This window comes from Aquarana catesbeiana, linkage group LG07, assembly GCF_042186555.1.
Source record: "Aquarana catesbeiana isolate 2022-GZ linkage group LG07, ASM4218655v1, whole genome shotgun sequence".
Taxonomy (NCBI): Eukaryota; Metazoa; Chordata; class Amphibia; order Anura; family Ranidae; genus Aquarana; species Aquarana catesbeiana.
Window position 1 is genome coordinate 70741629 of NC_133330.1, and position 26528 is coordinate 70768156.

The 26528-nt window shown below is 40.2% G+C and overlaps 1 protein-coding gene across 1 annotated transcript in view; it reads left to right on the forward strand.

Moving 5' to 3' along the window:
* FGD3 (FYVE, RhoGEF and PH domain containing 3) overlaps positions 1 to 26528 on the forward strand; it is a 375576-nt gene that overhangs the window by 276631 nt on the left and 72417 nt on the right. The window contains exons 10-11 of the mRNA XM_073592317.1: positions 6515 to 6661; positions 24204 to 24296. Of these exons, the coding sequence (XP_073448418.1) occupies positions 6515 to 6661; positions 24204 to 24296 (240 nt within the window). The remainder of the gene's footprint in view (positions 1 to 6514; positions 6662 to 24203; positions 24297 to 26528) is intronic.

Below are 26528 nucleotides of genomic sequence, written 5' to 3' on the forward strand. Positions count from 1 at the left end.
AGAGAGTGCTATATATAGATATATCTATAGATATATACACAGTGGGGACGGAAAGTATTCAGACCCCCTTACATTTTTCACTATTTGTTATACTGCAGCCATTCGCCATGCCCAAGAGGGTTAAGGCAGTGCTGGAAAATAATGGTGGCCACACAAAATATTGATACTTTGGGCCCAATTTGGACATTTTCACTTAGGGGTGTACTCACTTTTGTTGCCAGCGGTTTAGACATTAATGGCTGTGTGTTGAGTTATTTTGAGGGGACAGCAAATTTACACTGTTATACAAGCCGTACACTCACTACTTTACATTGTAGCAAAGTGTAATTTCTTCAGTGTTGTCACATGAAAAGTATAATAAAATATTTACAAAAATGTGAGGAGTGTACTCACTTTTGGGAGATACTATGAATATATATATATATATATATATATATATATATATATATATATATATATGTGTGTATATATGTGTATATATATATATATATATACACAAACACACATACAGTGGAGACGGAAAGTATTCAGACCCCCTAAAATTTTTCACTCTTTGTTATATTGCAGACATTTGCTAAAATCATTTAAGTTAATTTTTTTTCCTCATGAATGTACACACAGCACCCCTTATTGACAGAGAAACACAGAATTGTTGACATTTTTGCAGATTTATTAAAAAAGAAAAACTGAAATATCACATGGTCCTAAGTATTCAGACCCTTTGCTGTGACACTCATATATTTAACTCAGGTGCTGTCCATTTCTTCTGATCATCCTTGAGATGGTTCTACACCTTCATTTGAGTCCAGCTGTGTTTGATTATACTGATTGGACTTGATTAGGAAAGCCACACGCCTGTCTATATAAGACCTTACAGCTCACAGTGCATGCCAGAGCAAATGAGAATCATGAGGTCAAAGGAACTGCCTGAAGAGCTCAGAGACAGAATAATGGCAAGGCACAGATCTGGCCAAGGTTATGAAAACATTTCTGCTGCACTTAAGGTTCCTAAGAGCACAGTGGCCTCCATAATCCTTAAATGGAAGACGTTTGGGACGACCAGAACCCTTCCTAGAGCTGACCAACCGGCCAAACTGAGCTATCGGGGGAGAAGAGCCTTAGTGAGAGAGGTAAAGAACCACGGAAAGATCACTGTGGCTGAGCTCCAGAGATGCAGTCGGGCGATGGGAGAAAGTTGTAGAAATTCACCCATCACTGCAGCCCTCCACCAGTCAGAGCTTTATGGCAGAGTGGCCCGACGGAAGCCTCTGATTGGTGCAAGACACATGAAAGCCCGCATGGAGTTTGCTAAAAAACACCTGAAGGACTCCAAGATGGTGAGAAATAAGATTTTCTGGTCTGATGAGACCAAGATAGAACTTTTTGGCCTTAATTCTAAGCGGTATGAGTGGAGAAAACCAGGCACTGCTCATCACCTGTCCAATACAGTCCCAACAGTGAAGCGTGGTGGTGGCAGCATCATGCTGTAGGGGTGTTTTTCAGCTGCAGGGACAGGATGACTGGTTGCAATCAAGGGAAAGATGAATGCGGGCATGTACAGGGATATCCTGGAAGAAAACCTTCTCCAGAGTGCTCAGGACCTCAGACTGGGCCGAAGGTTTACCTTCCAAAAAGACAATGACCCTAAGCACACAGCTAAAATAACAAAGGAGTGGCTTCACAACAACTCCGTGACTTGAATGGCCCAGCCAGAGCCCCGACTTAAACCCAATTGAGCATCTTTGGAGAGACCTAAAAATGGCTGTCCACCAACGTTTACCATCCAACCTGACAGAACTGGATCTGCAAGGAGGAATGGCAGAGGATCCCCAAATCCAGGTGTGAAAAACTTGTTGCATCTTTCCCAAAAAGACCCATGGCTGTATTAGATCAAAAGGGCGCTTCTACTAAATACTGAGCAAAGGGTCTGAATACTTCGGACCATGTGATATTTCAGTTTTTCTTTTTTAATAAATCTGCAAAAATGTCAACAATTCTGTGTTTTTCTGTCAATATGGGGTGCTGTGTGTACATTAATGAGGAAAAAAAATGAACTTAAATGATTTTAGCAAATGGCTGCAATATAACAAAGAGTGAAAAATTTTAGGGGGTCTGAATACTTTCCGTCTCCACTGTATGTGTGTGTGTATGTGTGTGTGTGTATATATATATATATATATATATATATTCATAGTATCTCCCAAAAGTGAGTACACCCCCACATTTTTGTGCATATTTTATACTTTTCGTGTGACAACACTGAAGAAATTACACTTTGCTACAATGTAAAGTAGTGAGTGTACGGCTTGTATAACAGTGTAAATTTGCTGTCCCCTCAAAATAACTCAACACACAGCCATTAATGTTTAAACCGCTGGCAACAAAAGTGAGTACACCCCTAAGTGAAAATGTCCAAATTGGGACCAAAGTGTCAATATTTTGTGTGGCCACCATTATTTTCCAGCACTGCCTTAACCTTCTTGGGCATGGCGTTTACCAGAGCTTCACAGGTTGCCACTGGAGTCCTCTTCAACTCCTCCATGAAGACATCATGGAGCTGGTGGATGTTAGACACCTTGCCCTCCTCCACCTTCCATTTGAGTATGCCCCACAGATGCTCAATAGGGTTTAGCTCTGCAGACATGCTTGGGCCAGTCCATCATCTTTACCCTCAGATTCTTTAACAAGGCAGTGGTCATCTTGGAGGTGTGTTTGGGGTTGTATCATGTTGGAATACTGCCCTGCGGCCCAGTCTCCAAAGGGAGGGGATCATGCTCTGCTTCAGTATGTCACAGTACATGTTGGCATTCATGGTTCCCTCAATGAACTGTAGCTTCCCAGTGCCTGCAGCACTCATGCAGCCCCAGACCATGACACTCCCACCACTATGCTTGACTATAGGCAAGACACACTTGGTACCAGCAATCCATTTCCTTAGTCTGCTTGTCTTCAGCAAACTGTTTGCGGGCTTTCTTGTGCATCATCTTTAGAAGAGGCTTCCTTCTGGGACGACAGCCATGCAGACTAATTTGATGCAGTGTATGGTCTAAACACTGACAGGCTGACCCCCCACCCCTTCAACCTCTGCAGCAATGCTGGCAGCACTCATACGTCTATTTCCCAAAGACAACCTCTGGATATGACGCTGAGCACGTGCACTCAACTTCTTTTGTCAACCATGGCAAGGCCTGTTCTGAGTGGAACCTGTCCTGTTAAACCGCTGTATGGTCTTGGCCACCGTGCTGCAGCTCAGTTTCAGGGTCTTGGCAATCTTCTTATAGCCTAGGCCATCTATATGTAGAGCAACAATTCTTTTTTTCAGATCCTTAAAGTTCTTTGTCATGAGGTGCCATGTTGAACTTCCATTGACCAGTATGAGAGAGTGAGAGTGATAACACCAAATTTAACACACCTGCTCCCCATTCACACCTGAGACCTTGTAACACTAATGAGTCACATGACACCAGGGAGGGAAAATGCGAATTGGGCCCAATTTGGATATTTTCACTTAGGGGTGTACTCTTTTGTTGCCAGTGGTTTGGACATTAATGGCTGTGTGTTGAGTTATTTCGAGGGGACAGCAAATTTACACTGTTATACAAGCTGTACACTCACTACTTTACATTGTAGCAAAGTGTAATTTCTTCAGTGTTGTCACATGAAAAGATAGAATAAAATATTTACAAAAATGTGAGGGGTGTACTCACTTTTGTGAGATAATATATATATAATATATATATATATATATATATATATATATATATATATATATACAGTGGCTTGCGAAAGTATTCGGCCCCCTTGAACTTTTCAACCTTTTGCCACATTTCAGGCTTCAAACATAAAGATATAAAATTTTAATTTTTTGTGAAGAATCACCAAGTGGGACACAATTGTGAAGTGGAACGAAATCTATTGGATATTTTAAACTTTTTTAGCAATTAAAAAACTGAAAAGTGGTGCGTGCAAAATTATTCGGCCCCTTTACTTTCAGTGCAGCAAACTCACTCCAGAAGTTCAGCGAGGATCTCTGAATGATCCAATGTTGTCCTAAATGACTGATGGTGATAAATAGAATCCACCTGTGTGTAATCAAGTCTCTGTATAAATGCACCTGCTCTGTGATAGTCTCAGGGTTCTGTTGAAAGCGCAGAAAGCATCATGAAGACCAAGGAACACACTAGGCAGGTCTGTAATACTGTTGTGGAGAAGTTTAAAGCCGGATTTGGATACAAAAAGATTTCCCAAGCTTTAAACATCCCAAGGAGCACTGTGCAAGCGATCATTTTGAAATGGAAGGAGTATCAGACCACTGCAAATCTACCAAGACCTGGCTGTCCCTCTAAACTTTCAGCTCAGACAAGGAGAAGACTGATTAGAGATGCAGCCAAGAGGCCTATGATCACTCTGGATGAACTGCAGAGAACTACAGCTGAGGTGGGAGAGTCTGTCCATAGGACAACAATCAGTCGTACACTGCACAAATCTGGCCTTTATGGAAGAGTGGCAAGAAGAAAGCCATTTCTCAAAGATATCCATAAAAAGTCTTGTCTAAAGTTTGCCACAAGCCACCTGGGAGACACACCAAACATGTGGAAGAAGGTGCTCTGGTCCGATGAAACTAAAATCGAACTTTTTGGCCACAATGCAAAACGATATGTTTGGCGTAAAAGCAACACAGCTCATCACACTCAACACACCATCCCCACTGTCAAACATGGTGGTGGCAGCATCATGGTTTGGGCCTGCTTTTCTTCAGCAGGGACAGGGAAGATGGTTAAAATTGAGGGGAAGATGGATGCAGCCAAATACAGGACCATTCTGGATGAAAACCTGTTGGAGTCTGCAAAAGACCTGAAACTGGGACGGAGATTTATCTTCCAACAAGACAATAATCCCAAACATACAGCAAAATCTACAAAGTAATGGTTCACAAATAAACGTATCCAGGTGTTAGAATGGCCAAGTCAAAGTCCAGACCTGAATCCAATCGAGAATCTGTGGAAAGAGCTGAAAACTGCTGTTCACAAACGCTCTCCATCCAACCTCACTGAGCTCGAGCTGTTTTGCAAGGAAGAATGGGCAAGAATTTCAGTCTCTCGATGTGCAAAACTGATAGAGACATACTCCAAGCGACTTGCAGCTGTAATCGCAGCAAAAGGTGGCTCTACAAAGTATTAACGCAAGGGGGCCGAATAATTTTGCACGCCCCACTTTTCATTTTTTTTATTAGTTAAAAAAGTTTCAAAAATCCAAAAGATTTCGTTCCACTTCACAATTGTGTCCCACTTGTTGGTGATTCTTCACAAAAAATAAAAATTTTATATCTTTATGTTTGAAGCCTGAAATGTGGCAAAAGGTTGAAAAGTTCAAGGGGGGCGAATACTTTCGCAAGCCACTGTATATACATGTATATGTGTATGTATGTGTGTGTATACAAACTAAAAGCTTGGATTGAGAGTCATTTGGTCTGATGAGTGTTTTGCAAGACAAGCAAATTTCTTTTATACATTTTGACTTGTTATACAAGTAGAATCATGTCACAACTGAGTATAAAAGAGAGGAGAGGTCCCTCTAAGGGTAGCAATATGATTACATTTAATGAAGGTCCAACATTTAACAACTTACATGGTTGATGATTCAAACAAGAGCATCTAGGTATGCAGGCATCCGGAGTAAAGCTGTCCACATAGACCATCCTCCGCACCACCATCAACCTCATCCCTTCCACACTGCACTCCACGATCGCTCCAAGCCTTGCTTTCAGATCGCTCTACTGCAGGGTAGTCTTCCCGGTCATGATTGCAGACTGACAGCAGTGAGAGACGACGGTGCGGAGGATGGTGTATGTGGACAGCTTTATCCCGGATGCCTACATACTTAGATGCGTCTGTTTTAATCATCAACCATGTGAGCTGCTAAATGTTGTACCTTCATTAAATGTAACCATATTGCTACACTTAGAGGTGCCTCTCTTCTCTTTTATAATCTGTAGCTCCTGCTGGATTTTGCTTGTAATCTCCTTTTTGAGGCTTCCATTCATATATCCATACTATATGTATTTATACTGAATATATGCACATACACATTAAAGCTGTCCAAAATTATTTGCTTATGGCTGATACTATTGCTTTATCATTGCCCTGTGCTGCAGGGCCCTGTTGAATTCACATGGTTTGCAAAGGCCATTATTTATAATGCAGTTTAGAACAGCAATATCTATTTTATCATTTTCTACACTGTCCACTGTATTAGTGGCAAAAATATGGTTGGTGCTGTTTTTGACACTGTGATCAATTTACAATGCAATAGTGCTTGGATGACTAGAAGAGACCAGAAAATGTAAAAGATCAAATGAAGAAAAGCGCAAATCTTGAGTACAATAATATAAATGTTTCTGAGGTGCTCATTGGCGTCACCTTTAGAATTGTAATCCTGGTTTTCAGATATTTGCATATTTGATTTTGTGATATTTTATTCAGCGCTCCTAACAGTTTCGTTATGTTTCTAAAAGGAAAAGATGAATAAACTGCTGGAGGTGTATGAACGGCTGGGAGGGGAAGAGGACATTGTGAATCCCGCCAATGAACTTATTAAGGAGGGACACATCCAAAAACTATCCGCAAAGAATGGGACCGCGCAGGACCGCTACCTGTACCTGGTAAATAATTATGTGACCTTAATAATGAAGCCTGTCCTGATATCTAGTCTATACTACAGTCATAGGAAGTAATCAGTGAGCACACGGAGGAGATGATTATGGTGTGACAATTGCTATGTTGTAGGGAGGATCATACTGCGGGTGGTCAAGAGGGTATTATCATAAAACCTAGATTCTGCAAATCTAATACTAAGAGGATTATCTCTAAAGCTGTGCTAAAGAGACACTCACTGTTACCCAGGAACACAAAAACACTACAACCAGTTTTATACAATATCACATTTTAGGTTTTTAGCTCAAACTACCAGTATGGTTTATACAATATCGCATTTTAGGTTTTTAGTTTAAACTACCAGTATGATTGTATAAATGATAACGCATATATTGTATAAATGCTAACACATCAGCCTAGATTTGATGTTGCAATCATACATGCCGCAGACTGAGACCTGCTTGTGAATGTTTTGTCCTGATTTGAAATAATACATGATTCATACTGATCCAATGCTTATGGGAACTGAACACAATCATCTTTTCATCTAAAAGAAAACTGCAGGAGATTATCAAGCTGCTTTATGCCTCTGCTCCATTCCCCAGTACAGGATACAAGACCAAAAGCAATTACTCACGTCACATGTGATCTTTGCTGAAGGAGCTAGATAGGCCAAACTGAACTGTGATCTTTTAACAGAGATAACATGACCAATGCCTATATTTTTGGTCACATGATCAGCACAGTAGGCAGACTGAATTATTTATAATCATTATCAAATTGCAGAATTCTCAAAATAATAGGAGTCGTGTTCCTTTTTATTGAATTTCCAAGTAATTTGTATAGTTATAATATAATCTTTACAATTAATAAGACTAATAGCAACCTGACAGACATCCTGTGAGGTCATACAAGATTGTATTTGTATTACTGGTTCTCTTTTCCCTGCAATCCTAATAAATGACTACATAGAAAATCGTGTAGGTTCCTTCTCTGGGGTATGTCATGCAATGATTATTCATTGGCTTTACAGACATTAGTAAATGTTCTGTCAAATCTTTGCACTAAGAGGCCTGTTTATAGTGCAATGCAGATAATGCTGGACACCTGGAGCAGTATAAATGTCCATATCACTGCAGGAAAAACCCTGTGGTACGAAGAAAGGTTTCATGTTTTTAACAGGTCACATGAATGTGCTCTGCCCCTCCTGGCTTATTTATTTATTTTTGATAAATTCATTGGAATAAATGGTGCTCCGCTTTCCTTGGAATGTCACATGCCTAAAACTGGTCACATGACTGTGCTCTGCCCCTCCTGGCTTATTTATTTATTTTTGATAAATTAATTGGAATAAATGGTGCTCCGCTTTCCTTGGAATGTCACATGCCTAAAACTGGTCACCTGACTGTGCTCTGCCCCTCCTGGCTTTGTGGATTGAAGTGGTCATATAACACATTTATAAAGCACATAAGTATGTTGTTAAAATAATTTTTTTAAACAGGGTTATGCCATTGGTTTATAAAAGGAGCCCTTAGTCTGCAAATGCAAAATTTTTAAAAAATCTATATATATCATGAGCTGATCTGTCTCATAAATCAGTCACCTACTTGAACTTTTATGGAGATTTCAGAACTGCCAGTTCTTGCAACAGTCACCAATGCCAAAAGCCCTTTCCTGATTGGACAGTGTCAATTTATAGGTGTCTTCCTTGACTTTAAGAGGTTATATGTAACATTACTTATACTTAGACACATCATCTGGCAGATGCTTCTATTTTAGACCTAGGGGGACCATAGACAGCAAAATTAATAAAAGGAATGCTCCTAATTTGATCTTTGAAACCTCCAAGCTGTGAAATGTAAGTGGCCGTCAGTCCTAAGTCACATGACCTGGAACTGGCAAGTTAAGTCATGTGATTAGCAGCATGTCTGCATTGTGGGCACCTATGTCTGAAAGGACTTCTAATTATAACTGAAAATGTTAGTGGTGTACCTTACTCTACAGGGAGCCAATTACTTTGCAATTGCTACTCCTATCAGTTTTAGTAGCACGATTGAACAAATAAAAATCTCCCATGTAGCTCTAGCGTGATAAGACTATAGCTTCAATCTCTCAGAAGCAAGAGATTAAAATTGCCCATGTAGCTTATCCCTAAAACGACTCCAGATCTTCTTTAAGAACACATAAGGGTTTTTTGTAGCTGAAGGAGACAGATAAAACCCCCTGCCTTGTGGATACATGAGGGAGATGGCATATAAAATACGCACAGTAGGCTGGCTAAAAATAATCCAGACAAGTATAATAGTGCCTGGATCCTGTTTGCATGTGTTAATTAGAATATTTCATCATCATTTTCCAGGGGGCAGCTCAGGTCTCTGTCTGATGAGTCTAGACTGGTTCCCTGGTCAGGCTAACAAGCAGTCATATCTGAAAATGATATCAGAGCCCAGTTATTTTAATGTCTGTGCAGTGGTATAATAATGTTTAAATTATAAAATGCATCATTGTAAAAACAGTGTTATCTGAGGCGTCTATGACATCATACAAACTTGTAAAGTTTTGCAGGGAGCATTGGCTGAGGTTATCATACTTGTTAGAATCCCAGTGAAGTTATTTTTGTGGTGCTAAACAAGCACAAGCTACCAATCCTTTGCTGATAGGACACAGTAAAAAATGTGGTTGTAACATTTAAAATAAAATAAAAACAGATCCTGTTCCTTTATAACAGATTAAACGGCACAGTGCTTGTGCTGTCTAATCGGTTCCTCTCTAAGCTGTAAAAAACCTGGTTGATCCTGCCTGTTCCTGTGTCCCTCTGTGTAAGCTGACCATGGTACTCATGGCTGCTGATCTATGATTACCTTGGTCAGTTTAAGTGACTCCGTCACCCCGCTGCTCTCCTCTCTTCCCCTCCCTCCCTGCTTGTCAGCTCCTGTGTCTGTGAGCTGTCTCCACCCCCCGCCTTTTTATGGCCAGTCACATGACCTCTGGCCGCTCTCTTCCCCCATCTAAGGGCAACAGCGGAAGGGACAGAGCAGCCAGCACAGCAGTCACATGACCTCCCCTGCTGATGTCAGAGGGGATCTCTAGCCCTTAGCTCAGAGGAGGAAAGCAGCTGAAAGTCATGTGACCAGCCATAAAAGATATGAGATGAGGTATTTACAGGCATCGTTTTATAGAAACATTTACACAGTGTAGGATAGAGTGATAGAACAGAAGGGCTGGCACATATTTTTATTTACCTTTACAACCACTTTAACTGTCCGTGATCCAAGAAAAATAAATGCTGCACCGAGATACCAGTCTTTAAAAGTTTATTGCACATCCTGCTCAAACTCCGCCCCCTAATGCATTTCTCTCTGGAAAGTTTAAAGAGCTACTTAAGACAGTTACGTCATCCTGCACCGGCCAATCAAGATGTCCAAAGACCAGCACTCAGACAGAAAAAGCCATGGAGAAGATGCCAGCGAGGGAACATTGGACGGTTGGCGAGGAGGTAAGTATTGTGACTTTACTTGTCCACATAGAGCATGGATGAACAAACGCCTTAAGGCCTGCATCTGAATAGGGGGAATGTTTGAGTGTTTGAAGTGAGGTCATCTCTTTATTACTACTGTAAGTGTGTGTTCTTGTCTGGCAATGCTTTATAAAGCTTTAATTGCATGATGATCATTCACTTACTGGTCTTCTATTTCAGAATAAATAGTTATCAGCAAGCATTTTGCTTTTTGAGGAGCTCCTTTTTATCATACAATAAATACCTATACTTTTTTTTTTTTTTTTAAAGATGCTGATGTTCATTTTATGGTTTTGGGTTCTCTTGTCATCCAGAGAAGAGTCAACCAGCTTTGAGTTCTCTAACTAACAACCAAAGACCAATTATAACCAATTCAGATAAATGACCTCAGCCTTCAGCCATACTCCTATATTAAATGGGCTTCCATATTTTTTGTTGGTAAAGTGAAGCATGCATTTCATATCTTTTGTATTGGCCAGGAAATTGGGTAACTTTAACACCTATAGCTGATAGTTAATACAGCTGGCACCTTTGAAATGGTTGTAAATTATCATTTAGCGATTTGGGATTGCGGGTGGAATTGCTATAATTCTGCCCGCAATTCCAAATTGAACTGCAATGCTGACAAAGCACAGGACTCGTGTTTCTGTGCCATTTAATGGCACCTAAAACGTGGTGCGATTTTAGTTGTGTGATTTATTGCGCAAAGCTTGTCACCCAAAAGAACCACATGCTCTTTTTTTGGATGACAAGCTTGACTCAATGCAAAAACTGCACCGCATTTTAGGTGCAATTGAAAATGAATGGCACACAAACGCACATACTGTTTTGCCAGCATTGCAGTGTGATTTGGAATCATAGGGCAGAATAACGGTGATTCTGCCCGTGATCCCAAATCTCTACATGTGAACGGGGCTTTAAGGTAAAAAACTTTTAGCCTTTACAACCACTTTAATCAACTTGTCCATTTCTAATGTTTCTTTTTTTTTTCTTTTTAAATAAAGTAAAAGTTTTATTGAGATGTCACAAAGTCATACAGCCATGTAAATTGAATACAGAATGTACTTCAATAACATAGAAAATTTTCACGTATGACAATAATACAACTCGAGTATCAGAATCTTACATAAGACTCCATCGTGGCATCAGACTAAGACCTCTGAACAGTTTAAATTACGGATAAGGCGACATGGGACACTTACACTTAAACTTAGGTTGTTAATAGTGCCAAGTTTCTAATACTTCTAATATCAATTTCTAATATTTGTCAGGGCTGAAACACATTTTTTGCGCTGTGGTACGTTACCACATGTGTAAATGCAGACTACGTGTGTTGCCACCTTTCTGTGCTATTCATTTTAAATGGCACCCCAATGCAGTTCAAACACACATGATGCACCGCACCACAATGCACAGTAACACAATACCATGCCTTGTGTTACACTGCATAAGAAAAAAAATACTACTTGTCTGTATTTTGATTCATTTTCTTCTGTTAGCAGTGTATTCAAAATGAATGGGCTACTCTAATGCAATACATACACATGTTAACAACGCACAAGATTAAACAGGTCTGAATGGACCCTTTTGGGATTATCTGGTGAGATTTCACACAAAAAGCTTCAATTAACATATCCATATTAAAATATGAATACAGAGAATATTATGTCTAATTAAAATAGTAGGTATTTACATGTTCGTTTTCCAACAGAAACCAAAAAAAGTTTATTTCTTAATTTAGTATAGATGTGGAAGCATGCAAAACATTCCTTTGCTCTACTTTGGCTAACTGCTCATCCAGAGCAGCTGGTATGTAGCATAGATTCCGCTTAAAGTACAGAAAAACCGCTGGAATTCACACATGAAATATAAATGTGCAGTGCTTTGCACAATGCAATATGTCTTCCACAATAGGAGACAGGGTCCGACTTCAACAGATGATGTATTAAAATACCTTGCAACATTGGAGGCTGGAGATGTATTTTAACGGTTTCCAGCACAGCCAAGAACATACAGATGTACTATACTGCTTTTACTGTACTGTATACATTGTATAAGGAGAGTGACAGTAGGGTGCAGGTAATGTCTGTATTGTATTCTATGTACAATACTGTAAGTGCTAGCATGGAAGCACTTATGCCTCATGCTTCTATTTCCTTCAGAGAGTTTATTTTTTATTTTTTGAGTCAGGTCATTATAGGGGATCAGGCACGCCGCACAATCACATTCATTAAAGGAAAAGTATAGTGCGTCATCGGTGAGCACCTAAATTGAACTGTAATTGCTCAAAAAGTGGGAACTGGATGGGACTTAGCAGTACCAGAATGACTAATAAAATAATATGTTGTAAAATATACACTTTATTGACAATGATTAAACATTACCATATATCAAGTGTATAAAACAACCAATGCATCAGTAAAGCTCTGCATCATATAAAGTTCCATCTATTAAGATGTCATTCATATGGCAACAAGAGAACCTCAACGCGTAAAGAGTCTTTATCAGGAGAAAATGATATATTCTAGAATGTAAATATATACAAGTATCCATTCTATACCAAGTTAATAGGTATACAAAAAAAAAAAATTTTTTTTTGTATTTTTGTACAACTATTAACTTGGTGTATAATGGATACTTACATATATTTACATTCTAGAATATATCATTTTCCTGGCAGCACCTCACATGTAAGCATTCACTTGTGATTATGTTCCCAGTTCTATGTGAACCAACAAGAAGTGTTGGCTCACTGTCACCTATACTTGCCATTGTCTTTGGGGAATCCACAGTGCTCCCGGCTTGTCCACGTGTCTCTACCTCGGCTCCCATGACAGACATCTCGAGCAGCTCCAATCCTCTGTTCACATCTATGCAGTTGACATCACCATTGCATTCGTCCCTGAAGAGTTGGTATACCCCATTGAAACAAGTCGGGCCTACATAGATGCATGATGTCCATACAGATGATTTTATCTGCCTTTTACATTGTTCCACTCAAGACTTTTAAATACCATCCAGCCCTTCCAGTGGCCTAAGTTGTGTAGGACTTGTCTTCATCCCATGATATGCCAAAGTACTATGGCGTCAATATGTATATGTGGTTTTTAACATGCCTTGCATTTATGCGATTTTGTGTATGCACTTTTTGTCATTGAGTATGCTGCATATGATCTCACAAGGTACAGTAAAATGTTCTTTGCAATGACTGACTGCCTTTTGGTATACATCTCTCATTTAAAATCCAAAAAAATACCCTTTTTGTTGGATATTATGTAATAAACTCATACAATTTATACTGTGCTCTATATTCCCTGTCCTTACTCTATATAGGGATTGGCCTCATTCAAAGTCCCCCTGACTAAAATTATCTTTCTTTCTGTCCAAATTTGGGATGGAGGCCAATTACTGATGGTGCCACGGACCACATCATTTTTTTCTTTTTTTTCCCTTTCTATATTATTTTCCTCCTGATGAAAACTATTTATGAGTTGAAACGGTTGGAGGTTCTCTTGTTGCCATCTGAAAGACACCTTAGTGGATGGAACTTCATATGATGCAGAGCTTTACTGATGCATTATCTGTTATATACTTTTGATGGATGGTCATTTTTAATCCTTGTCAATAAAGTTTATATTTTACTACCTTTTTCTTCTATTGGTCATTCTGGTACCACTAAAGTCCCATCTGGTTCCCCCTTTTTGAGTAATTACAGTCCAATAGGGATGAGGCACTATTTATGACACAGATTGGGATTTAGTAACAAGCATATGCACATAAATTGAATTACTATTATAGTGTTTGTCTAAAAGAAAAATGTACTCTTTAATGTGACTGTCAAATTTTACATACTTGTAAAAGTAGGTTAGGTAGTTTTGTAGTAGGTTTCAGTAGGTTTGTAGTTTAGCCACTAGAGCAGTGGTTCTCAACATTCTAGTGCCGTGACCCCTTGGTAAAATCTCCCAAGTTGTGGGGACACCTAACAGTAAAATTATTTTCATAGCGTGGGTTGTCAGCACCCAAGACAAGTAATTTGCTCCCCTAACCCATGGACATTTTGCGCTCCCTGAGTCCCTTCCACTCGTACAGTATTAAAACCCCTTATGGTACATTTTAGGATGTACCACTCTTTCTTTGTTCTCCTTTCTTTCCCTTTTATCTCTCTGTCCTAATTTCTTGTTTTTTTCCCCCATCCCTCTCTCTAGCTGTCTTTCTTGTTCTTTCTCTTAATCTTTCTCTCCCTCTTTCTTTGTTCCTCCCCCTATTGTCATCTCCCTTCCATGTATTCTCTATTTTTATTCCTTCTCTTACTCCTTGGTTGGGGGGAACAGGATGAGTGGCAGTGATGGCGGGGAGTTGGGATGAGTGGCAATGCTGGGGGGAGTTCTGATTGGCCAACTTAGGTGCTCTTGATCAAGGTCATCTGCTGATCTAAAAACTGAGAACTATAATGGGGACTTTTAATGGCAACTATAATCACAGGTAGTGTTACTCACTGTGTCTCCAACTTTGTGGTGTCTCTTAGCAGTGACACTTATACGAAATCAGGAGGTAGGGTCTCCTCCAGCCCCTCCCACTTAACATTCCTCACCAGTCAGCTGACCTCTAGTCTTTAGCCATGCTGGGAACTGAAAGGGTGGCTGTGAGGAGGCTGAGTGGGCAGCCGCTGGCTCCAGAAACAGCTCAGGTGGACGGCCACAAGCTCCAGGGTCTGTTCTGGAACAGACCAGAATTCGGTGACCCCTGGCAAATCATCATTCGACCCCCATAGGGGTCCCGACCCCCAAGTTGAGAACCACTGCACTAGAGGGAGTACACAATTTGTTCAATTTCGGCCTCCATCGTTGGCACACCAGCATTGGTGCCATCACATGGGAATAGGGAAAGAGGTGCCAGTCCTGTGTTAGCTCTGTCTATTATTGACATATATTTTAACCAGAGATTCTTCTCTTCACTTCTGGCAGCAAATGGGGCAGTGGGCAGCAAGTTTTAAAGTGTATTTCTACTTTTGCAGTAAAATATGTATACAACATGTATATGTTTGGTATGTGCTCAAATTCACACAACATACCTAAGAAAAATAAACAACTGTATTTCTTACATTTAGATGTTTCTAAAGAGAAGAGCTTATGGCAGACTGCAAGCATTTCTGAGCAATTTCCGAAGGATACACTTAAGCTGGCCATAGATGGATTGAAATGTGTCCGGTTATGCAGGGACTGTCCGAATTTTCGATCCATGTGTGGGTGTTCCTGTTCAACGGAACGGGAATGTTGGAAAACTTTGTTGATCGGCGCCTGCAGCCACTGATCAGTGTATTCTGTCAGAATACAATGTCTTATCAGGAAGGATTCCCTCAATTACTTGTGTAAACGGAAAAAAACATGACCCATCTATGACCAGCTTTAGTTTCCCCTCATTAACATACAATAAAGGATGCCGACTTCTAAATCTTTAACCCTTTGTTAGGACAGTGTTTACATCGCGTTTACAGCTATTAATGAGATCTGCAAGCACAGTTCAGTCAAGGTTTATTATTTCAAATACAGCTCTCCAGTCCTGCCCCCCCACCCCCAAGCACAAAGAGAACTAAGAAAGATTTTTCAGTGCTAAAGTTATCAGAAAAGAACATCTAAAATGATAAGCAGAAATTTTTAAATATTTAAAGTTATGCTATATGAATGGGGACATGTAACAGATATAAAGCGGTTATCTCCATTTGATTTCAAAAGTGGAAATACACTGTAAAGCTGAAGTTTAGGTATACATATTTTTGCATATTTACATTAGTCCAGCGCTGAAACATGTGAGTTTTTAAAACCCCCCCGATATCGGCCGAAAAGCAGCGCAAAAGCACCACTTAAACAGCGGTAAAGGGCCACTAAAACGATCGGCACTTTACCGCTAACGGCCGCCTCTTTCAGTGTGAAAACAGCCTGAATGCAAAACATTAGACAAGGTGGAGAGTCAGGTGGTAACGTCGTTCCATGCTGATTAGGCCGGCACCAACAGCTTCCTTACAGAAGCTCATCCCTACTCTCTAGCATTCACCAAATGTGAAATATCATTTTAAGTGGGCTGCTAGTTATAAAGGTCATTGATGAACATTCTAAATCTGGGTATACACGTCCTGAAATACCAAATTTGCGAATTTCGGTACATGTGGCTTTTTCTCTCTCTGTTCAAGAGAGCTGTGGGGAAGATTCCTGCATGTGCATTGCTTGTTTGTGTTTGTTTTTTTGTCATTTAACACACTGGTTAAATGAAAAAAAAAAAACTGTGTGTGTTTACCCTGCTTAAAGCGTAACTCCACTTTTGTTGAGAAAAAAGATTCCCCTCTGGGTGATCTCTGCGCATTGCACAGATTTGAACAAACTTTATTACCAGGGCTTTTTTCAGCAGGAATGAGCAGGAATGCGGGGGAACGCAATTCCGGCACCTTCAGCACTGAATATATGTAATGGCAAGGGGTGCTGGATTGTGTTACAGTGTCTATTGATGCTGGCTATTGTTACTGGAGGTGCAGGGGTTTATTGTTGCTGGGGAGGTCTATTGTTGCTGCTGGAGGACCTGTTGTCTCTGGAAGCAATCTATTTTTGCAGGGGGAGGTCTGTTGTTGCTGGCGGTGGATCTATTGTTGCTGGCGGAGGATCTATTGTTGCTGGGGGGTCAGTTGTTGTTGGGGGGATTTACTGATGAGGGAGCAGTCTATTGTAGCTGGCTGTTGGAGGGTCTATTAAAGCACGCCTGTGGGGGGAGTTCTGTTGTTGCTGCCAGGGGTCTATTGTTGCTGGAGGGGGTATTTTTTGCAGGTCATCCATTGTTGCTGGGGGGGGGGGGGAGAAGGGGTCTATTGGTGGCTGCAGGGGATCTTTTTACTGCTTTTCTTGTTATCTTTAACAAATTCCATACATATTACTAAGTACCACAAATGTTACTTGGTTCTGTATTTTCTAAAAGGGGCAGTATTGGGAGGTGGATAGGGGGTGGAACCAAGTAACGGTGCTCAGAGGTGGGTAGGAGTAGAGACAAGGACGAACTCCGAAAGGCGGAGTTCCTGCAGCCCTGTTTATTACAGATTTCTACCTTTTGTTATTCTCAAGCAATAGCTGTTTGTTTGTCTGTGACCATGGGCAGAATTAAGCTAATGGAAGTGGTTTTATATTTATCAATCAGCTGCTGCACCTGCAGGGCTCCAATGAGGATAATTGCAGGGTCTGCATCCCTTTAGATGGGATTTCCCTTTGGGAGTATCAACAAAAATGCCATTTTAGTTGAAGGGATGCTCAAAATTGAATTTGTATCTTGGTGCAGACTTCTGGGAGAATCAGTAAGCCAATCACACAAGCAGGAAATGACATATTGTACACCATCTGTGTAAAGAACACCTTCAGGTAGCCATATTGCATTACATTTTACAGAAAATTACATAGCTGCAGATTTAAAAGAAAAGTACATTTTTAATAACATACAATTACAATATGACTTGAGTCAAAATTGTATACGCTTTTTTTTATTTTTTTGCTAATTTTTTTTTTCCAAGAAAGTGGAGTTACCCTTTAAGACTGCCCAGGTAAAGGGGAACTACAAGCCACAGGCTGCTGGGGTATGTTTACTTTTAGCATACAATATTTATTTAATTGGGCATCTTGAGAAAGATTGCCTTTACAAGTCCTTCCGTCTCCTCCTGGATATAGTTTCAGGTCTCGTAGTGCTAAGAACCATCAGAGGTGTTAAATTAATTTAGTGCTTTGAGAATTGGGTTGAAAAACTAATTCTGTGTTATAGCCCCTTAGAGGTTTCTTTACCTTGTGTAATGGCTGCCATTATATCTGCAAAAGTTCAATGAAACCATCTGAAGCAAAAGACGGTACAGAAAGATGCAATGGTATTAAACAGAGGGTGCCGAGCACAAATGTCGGGGGCAGGGAATTCATCGAAAAAAGTTGAGTATTTCTTTCTATAATCTTGCAGGAGTTTAAAGGGAATTTATAGTCTGCCTTTTTTTCTTCTTCTTAGAAATGCTTGTGAAAGCAATCTGCTTTATTGTAATAATCTTATCATTGCAATTTTTTTAATGTTTTGAAATCATGTTCCTAGCAATTGTGAATGTGCATAGGGGAAGTACATGTATATTTTAACCACTTCACCCCCAGAAGGATTTACGTCAGTTAAAGCCATTTAGCTGACAATTGCGTGGTCGTGCGACGTTGCACCCAAACAAAATTGACGTCCTTTTTTTCCCACAAATAGAGCTTTCTTTTGGTGGTATTTGATCACTTCTGCGGTTTTTATTTTTTGCGCTATGAACAAAAAAAAAGTGACAATTTTGAAAAAAAAGCAATATTTTTTACTTTTTGCTATAAGAAATATCCCGCAAAAATAGATAAAAAACCATATTTTTTTCCTCAGTTTAGGCCGATATGTATTCTTCTACATATTTTTGCGCAAAAGTTCTAGCGTCTACAAAATAGGGGATAGTTTTATGGCATTTTTATTATTATTTTTTTTTTTATTATTAGTAATGGCGGCGATCTGCGATTTTTAACATGACTGCGACATTATGTCGGACACATCGGACACTTTTGACACTATTTTGGGACCATTGTTATTTATACAACGATCAGTGCTATAAAAATGCACTGATTACTGTGTAAATGACACTGGCAGGGAAGGGGTTAAACACTAGGGAGCGATCAAGGGGATAAGTGTGTCCTAGGGAGTGATTCTAACTGTGGGTGGATGGGCTGAAACTCACATGACAGCGATCACTGCTCCTGATGACAGGGAGCAGTAGATCTCTGTCATATAACTAGGCAGAATGGGGAAATGCCTTGTTTACAAAGGCACCTCCCCATTCTTCTGCTCCGTGACATGATCACCGGCACCCAGCGGACATAGAGTCTGCGGTCACGGAGCATGCGGCAGGCGCGGTGCACGCCTAAACCAGTCTCCAAACTTTTTAAACAAAGGGCTGGTTTACTGTCCTTCAGATTTTAGGGGGGGCCGGACTGTGGACAGCAAGAGTAAAATATTGAGGTGTCAGTGGGAATAAGGAGAGGAATAGTGTCCCATCGGTGTCAGTGGGAGAAATAGTACCCGATCGTAGCTGTCAGAGGGAGGAATAATGCCACATAATTGGTGTCAGTGACAGAAATTATGCCCCATAGTTTGTGTCAGTGAGGCGAATAGTGCCTTTTATCAGAGGGAAGAAGGGCCGGATAAAGATAAGCAAAGGGCCACATCTGGCCCCCGGGCCGCAGTTTGGAGACCATTGTTTTAAACCATAGATAATCATTAGGCTTTTTTTTCCCACACACACAATACTCGTGCATTACAGCTCCTTTTTCATTTTGTAAAGCAGCCAGCCCATACATTGATAATTTTTTTCATTCAGCGAAAAAAAACAAAAAAAAAACGGTTTCCCTGATCCATACATTTGAGGTGGATGGGGGAATCCCTCCCGCTGTGTTATTGTATTCTGACAGTGGGGAGCCTGCCCTACTGTCACAATACAATGATCAGTGTTGCTGGCTATTGCCCCCCATGTTATTTTCTCTAATGTGTTGAGGCTCATCCTTCTGTAATCCAAGATAAGAACTGGGAGAGTAAATTATACTCCTTGGGGTTGATTTACTAAAACTGAAGAGTGCAAAATCTGGTGCAGCTCTGTATGGTAGCCAATCGGCTTCTAACTTCAGCTTGTTCAGTTAACCACTTCATCTCGGGAAGGTTCTACCCCCTTCCTGACTAGGCTGTTTTTTGTGATACTGCACTGTGTTGCTTTAACTGACAATTGCGCTGTAGTGCGACATTGTACCCAAATAGAATTGATGCCCTTTTTTCCCCACAAATAGAGCTTTCTTTTGGTGGTATTTGATCACTTCTGCATTTTTAGTTTTTTTTACGCTATAAACAAAAAAAGACTGAAAATTTTAAGTAAAAACTATATTTTTTAGAGTCTTTTTACACTGGGGCGCGGGCCTCGTTAGCGGTAAAGCACCGCTAAAACTAACGGTGCTTTACTGCTGTTAAAGCGGCGCTTTTTGGCCGCTAGCGGGGCTCTTTTAACCTCGCTAGCGGCCGAGGAAAGGGTTAAAAGCGCCCGTAAAGCGCCGCTGCTTAAGCGCCCATTGATTACAGTGGCAGGGGTGGTTTAGGAGCGGTGTATACACACCACCCCAAAGACGCTGCTTGCAGGACTTTTTTTCGGTCCTGCAAGTGCACCGCCAAAGTGTGAAAGCACTCGGGCTTTCACACTGGGGAGGCTTGAGAGGCGCTTTTCAGGCGCTTTACAGACCCTATTTTTAGCGCTAAAACGCCTGAAAAGCGCCTTCAGTGTGAGGGGTCTTACGTTCTGATATAAAACATACTCAATAATAAAATGTAAAAAATCACATTTCTTCATCAATTTAGGTCAATATGTATTCTGCTAAATATTTTTCGGTAAAAAAAAAACCCAATAAGTGTATATTAATTGGTTTGCGTAAAAGTTATAGTTTCTACAAACTATGGGATGTTTTTATGGAATTTTTTTTGTAGTAACAGCGGCGATCAGCAATTTTTAGTGGGACTGCGACATTGCAGTGGACAAATCGGACACCTAACTGACACTTTTGACACTTTTTGAAGACCAGTGACATTATTGTAGCGATCAGTGCTAAAAAAAAAAAAATGCACTGTTACTGTACTAATGACACTGGCAGGGAAGGGGTTAACATCAAGGGGCGATCAAAGGGTTAAGTGTGTCCTTAGGGGGTGCTTTCTAACTGGGGGGGGGTGCTTTGGGGGAAACCAGAGACCTGCGTTTCTGCTTAGCAGAAACGTGATTTTGCACTTAAGGGCCGCCCTGCCTCAATATATGTATGTGGGCGGTCCTTAAGCGGTTAAGCTTTGACATAAAAAAACTGTTTTCTGTGTAGAGCTGCACCAGATTGTGCACTCTCCAGTTTGAGTAAATCAACCCCCTTGAGATAACACAGGAAGTGTGGAGAGGACACAGGGCACCTCTTAATTGCTGGCGTGATTCACAGGTAGTTTTTTTTTGCACTTTTCGAACAGATATAACTAAATGTGTACTAAAAGGTTTTTGTTAAGTTTACATACAGTTTAAGTTTTTATGGTATCTATTGCTTTTTTCTGACCTTTTATTACTGTGACACCAGGGTAAGAAAAAAAGATAATAGGGTTCACAGAACAGGAAGACACAGACAGCAATAGAAATTGCAAAGCGGTCTTCAACTTTCCCCACTCTACTATGAGGACTCATTTACACTGGCGCCCTCGCTTGGTATGTGCACCATTTAAAGAACACTTAGCATTTTCTCAATAATAATAATATCAAAGCATTCTCTATTTGGATAAGGTGGGGAGGTGGGGCAGTGGCATCAAGATATCCACCTCCTGCAAGCAAAGAACACTTCAAATCAATTGAGAAAATATAAAGTGTCCTCTGGATGGTGCCCGTGCCAAGGGGGCCGATATCCTGTGTTTAGTTAGCAATAGTGCAGCTGCATGGCACAGTATCTAGAAGCTATCACTGTAGTAACAGTACTTACAGTGGGTATAGAAAATAATCCCCCCCCCCCTTTAAAATAATCACATTTTGTTGCTTTGCAGCCTGAAATGACAACGGACACAGTTTTTGTTTTATCCAGCTTTATTTACTCGGTATAACTTATAACATTCAAGTGAAAGATATAACACTAACATGTCATAAAAAATAAATAAAAACATAATCACTGAGTTGGAAAAGGATCACCCCCTTGTGTCAGTAGTTTGTTAAACCACCTTTTGCTTTAATTACAGCCTTTAGTCTGTTGGGATATGTCTCTACTAACTTTGAACGGCTAGACTTTACAGTATTTGCCCACTCTTTTTTGCTGAACTGCTCAAGCTCAGTTAAATTTGATGGTGATCGTTTGTGGACTGCAGTCTTCAATTCATTCCACAGATTTTTAATGGGGTTTAAGTCTGGGCTCTGACTAAACCATGCAAGGACGTTTTCTCCTTCAACCACTGTGTGTTCATTTTTGCTTTGTGCTTTGGGTCATTGTCATGTTGGAAGGTAAACCTTCTTCCCATTGACAACTTCCTGGTAGAGGGCAGCAGATTTTCCTCAAGAATTTGATGGTATTTTGCCCTATCCATTTTTCTTCTATCCTGACAAGTGCTCCTGTCCCTGCTAAAGAGAAACACCCCCATAACAGGATATTATCACCTCCATGTTTTACTGCAGGAATGGTGTTATTTGCTTGGTGAGCTGTATTGGATTTCCGCCGGACATATTGTTTGGTGTTGAGGCCAAATAATTCAATTAAGTCACATCTGACCATAACACATTTTCTCATGTGGCCTCACAGTCTTCAAGGTGTGTTTTGGCAAAGCTCAGTCATGACTGCATGTGGCCTTTCTTGAGGAGTGGCTTTTTTTTTTTTTTGCATCCCTCCCATACAAGCCACATTTGTGGAGCGTTAGTGATATTTTGTCACATGCACACAATAATCACTCTTTGTCATAAATTCCTGCAACTGCTCCAGAGTTACTGTAGACCTCTTGGTAGCCTCTCTGACCAGTTTCCCCCTGGCTCTTTCATCCAGTTTGGAGCGACATCCTGATCCAGAGAGGGTCTGTGTTGATACCAAATACCTTCCATAATAGACTTCACTGTGCTTCTAGGTATTGATAAAGCTTTTTACATTTTTTTGTTTCCATCTCCTGACTTGTGTCTGTCTACAACTTTATATTGGAGATCTTTTGACAGTGCTTTGCCACCCATAGTTGATCGTTTGCTTCAGTTGCACTACCAGGGACTAAAATGCTCCAGGAAAGCTCTTTTCATGCTGAGCTAATCTAAATGACCACAGCTGATCACAGTTGAAAGTCAAATGGCTTTGTGTGCCACTGAGAAGGTGATTAGCTACACCTGACTGAATTTACAAGTAATTTTTAGAAGGGGGGTGATCCTTTTCCAACTCAGGGTTTTGTTTTTCATTATAACAGCAAAATGTCATTTTTTTTTTTTTATCTTTTACTTGGATGTTAGAAGTTGCAATGAGTAAATACAGCTGGATAAAACAAAAACTGTGTCTGACTTCATTTCAGGCTGAAAAGCAACAAAATGTGAATATTTTAATGGGGGGTGATTCTTTCCTATACCCACTGTACAGGTATGGTCCAAGCTGGATCAATGTAACTATATAAAAATGCCATATATCTGGAATTCAGATGTAAACCAGTGAATGTTCTATGATCAGAAGACCATTTAAACCATGTCACAGCTGTAGCAGATCACTTATACATGATTCTTCTTTTTACCTTGTAAACACCATCACCTATTTTTGCACTGCTGTGCATCAGTAAAAATGATCTTACGAAACGATTATATTTCTATCATATTTTAGACGGGAAATTGCATATTTTGCATATATTTCATACTTCAATAGAACATACATTTTTAATATTTTATTATGCTTCATACTGATTTTGATAACATACATTTTTTAATGAGTCAAATATGAAACATACAGCTTATGAATATTTTATATTTACCACTTGTAACCAGCAGGGAGCGAGACATCTCTACAAGCCCTTTCTACTGCTTTTGTGCAAAATAGACCTTAATGACTCAACCGTAGAACACATCCCTTTTCCAAAAGCATTGTCTCTAATTGGAACTCCAGCCAAAACATTTTTTTTTTTGGCTTGGAATAGAGTGGGGAAGGCTTTTATGATAATTGGCACCATCTAGTGGCCAAATGTGGTATTTTACGTTTTAAATCAATGAAAAACATTTTATCAGCACAGGAAATAGCAATTTGTTTGACATTTGTTTGTTGCCCTATTCACAAAGAACGAATGTACATGCACTTTCACATATATATATGTGTATATCCCTTGGTGTTTATCAAGCAATTTCTACCTTAGAATTATGAACCATCTAGCACTTGTTGCCAGAGCACAATCGTTTTAGACCATGAAAGACGTAATAACAGGAAACTCATCCATGATTTTGTTTTTGTGTTCTGTTCTAGTTTAACAGCATGATGCTATACTGCGTTCCAAAACTCAGGTTGATGGGACAGAAGTTCAGTGTACGGGAAAAGATTGACATTGCTGGAATTCAGGTGAGTATGGAAGCAACACGATCCCTGTGTCTATTGTTTTTCTAGATCGCTTTTCCTGGTGGCTCTGGAGCCCAAAACCTGTTTGAAATTCAGCCAGTTCAGCAGGGACCGGCCACATTTCGATCCATGTATGGGCAGCCTGATGATACCCAAGTCTATACACCATTCAGCTTAGGCACAAGCAGCCTGTCGGATTTATCTATATGCGATTACTGCCAGCGGCTATAGCCGCTGGCAGTAATCACTATATTCTGCCGGCCAGGAAGGCGCCAGCAGAAAATAATAGTGCTGTGCAAGGGGATTTTCGCAGTTTTCTTTCCTTCCACTGGTGATGGAAGAAAAGAAAATTGAGTCATCTATGGCTTGCTTAAAGACCCCATGTGCTGTCAACCAAGACAAAACAATTGCATCTTTGTGTGTGACTAAAGCTGTCCATTCACTGATCCAATTTTAGCCGGTCCAGCAGGGACTGTCTGAATTCCAATCAATGTGTGGCCTCTACCACTTGACAGAAGTTGATTATTTGACTAGGTCAGAGTGACATGTTGAAAAATTTTGCAATGATCAGTGGCTGCAGCCAACCAGTGTTAATTTCGTTAACGAAAACGTTTTCATTTGTGGAATTTTTACAGTGACAGTTTTCGTTACCGAATTAAAAACTAAACAAAAATGTGAAGGAGGGACGTTTACCCTCAGGACTTCCGGTTTCCACGGAGCTCCTGCTTTCTCTGTATGGAGGCCTGTGTTTGTAGATAGGAAGCTGTCACAGAAAGATTAGACTATCAATGTCTGTTATCTGCAGCCTGAAGGGGGATGTTCTATTAGGATGGTGGGGGCTCGGCTGTGTAGTTAACCCTTTCACACACTGCCACACACTCACTTCATACTGATATATAGAGGCTCCCTGAAGGAGACCTGCTCCTTGTCAATAGGCTTCACAGCTTGTCCACTACAGGAGAGCAGCACACTATCTGATCTGTGCAGGATTAACCCTTTTGCTGCCAGAGCTGTTTTTTTTGCACCCATGCTTAAAAAAAATCAATTTAGGCCTGAAGATTACATAAACCCCCCCCCCCAAACATTATATATTTTCTTAAAGCAGACAAGTTCATGTAAATGTGCACTGCATGGTGGCATCATCACGCAAAGATTTTTTTTCTCTATTTTAACGTTACACTTCTGTCAAAAAAAGCAATATTCTTGTAACAAAACTTGGTTTACTTTAAAGACCTTATATAACGACTAAATCTGTCTCACGTTCAAACCGTAATACCATAAATATCAACTTATTTGATTTTTCACTCCAGGAGTATATAAGGAGTTTGGAAATTGTAGAGAAATGCTTAAATAATGCATTACAATGTAACTAAACCCATTTGATTTCAGTCAACTAAAATGTACTGGAGATTTTAGTTTTAGTCGACTAAAATGTACTGGAGATTTAGTCGCCTAAATACGACTAAAACGAAAACGCTTGCAGAAGACTAAAATGGGACTAAAACTAAAATGCCATTGTAGTCCTAAGACTAAAACGAAAATTGAAAATTTGCTCCCAAAATTAACACTGCAGCCAACTGATCAGTGTATTTCAACAGGGGTGAAGGGAAGGGAAGATTCCTCCATTCATCTCATTTGTGTGATTGGAGAAATCTGTTGGCTGAATGAAAAAAAACTAACCGTGTATGGCCAGCTATAGAGTCAGTATGCAATATCTAGATGTGGCCAGCTTGAATACAATTGCATTGAATTGGATACAGTGGTCATGTACCAGGAAACCTTAAAGCTGAATTTTAGGTATGGCACCGCTACTATAGTGATTGCTGCTAGCTTCTGGGTCCCATGCCAAGCAGCTGCCCTGCTACATTATTATACTGTATAACAATAGATATATAGTTATAATTCAGGTGAAATGGTTAGGGCATCCTAAAGAATTCACTATTCTGTACTTCTACTCCTGGACCTCTCTGCTGCCTTTGACACAGTGGACCACCCCCTCCTCAAAAAAGAAACTCCATGCCTTTGGTCTCCGTGACTGTACTCTTCGCTGGTTCTCATCCTATTTATCCAACCGCACCTTTAGCGTTACTTACAATTCTACTTCCTCCTCTCCTCTCCCTTTCTCTGTCGAGGTCCTCAAGATTCTGTTCTTGCACCTCTCTTATTCTCCATCTACACTTCTTCCCTGGGTCAGTTAATAGCCTTCCATGGCTTCCAATAGATCTCTATGCTGAC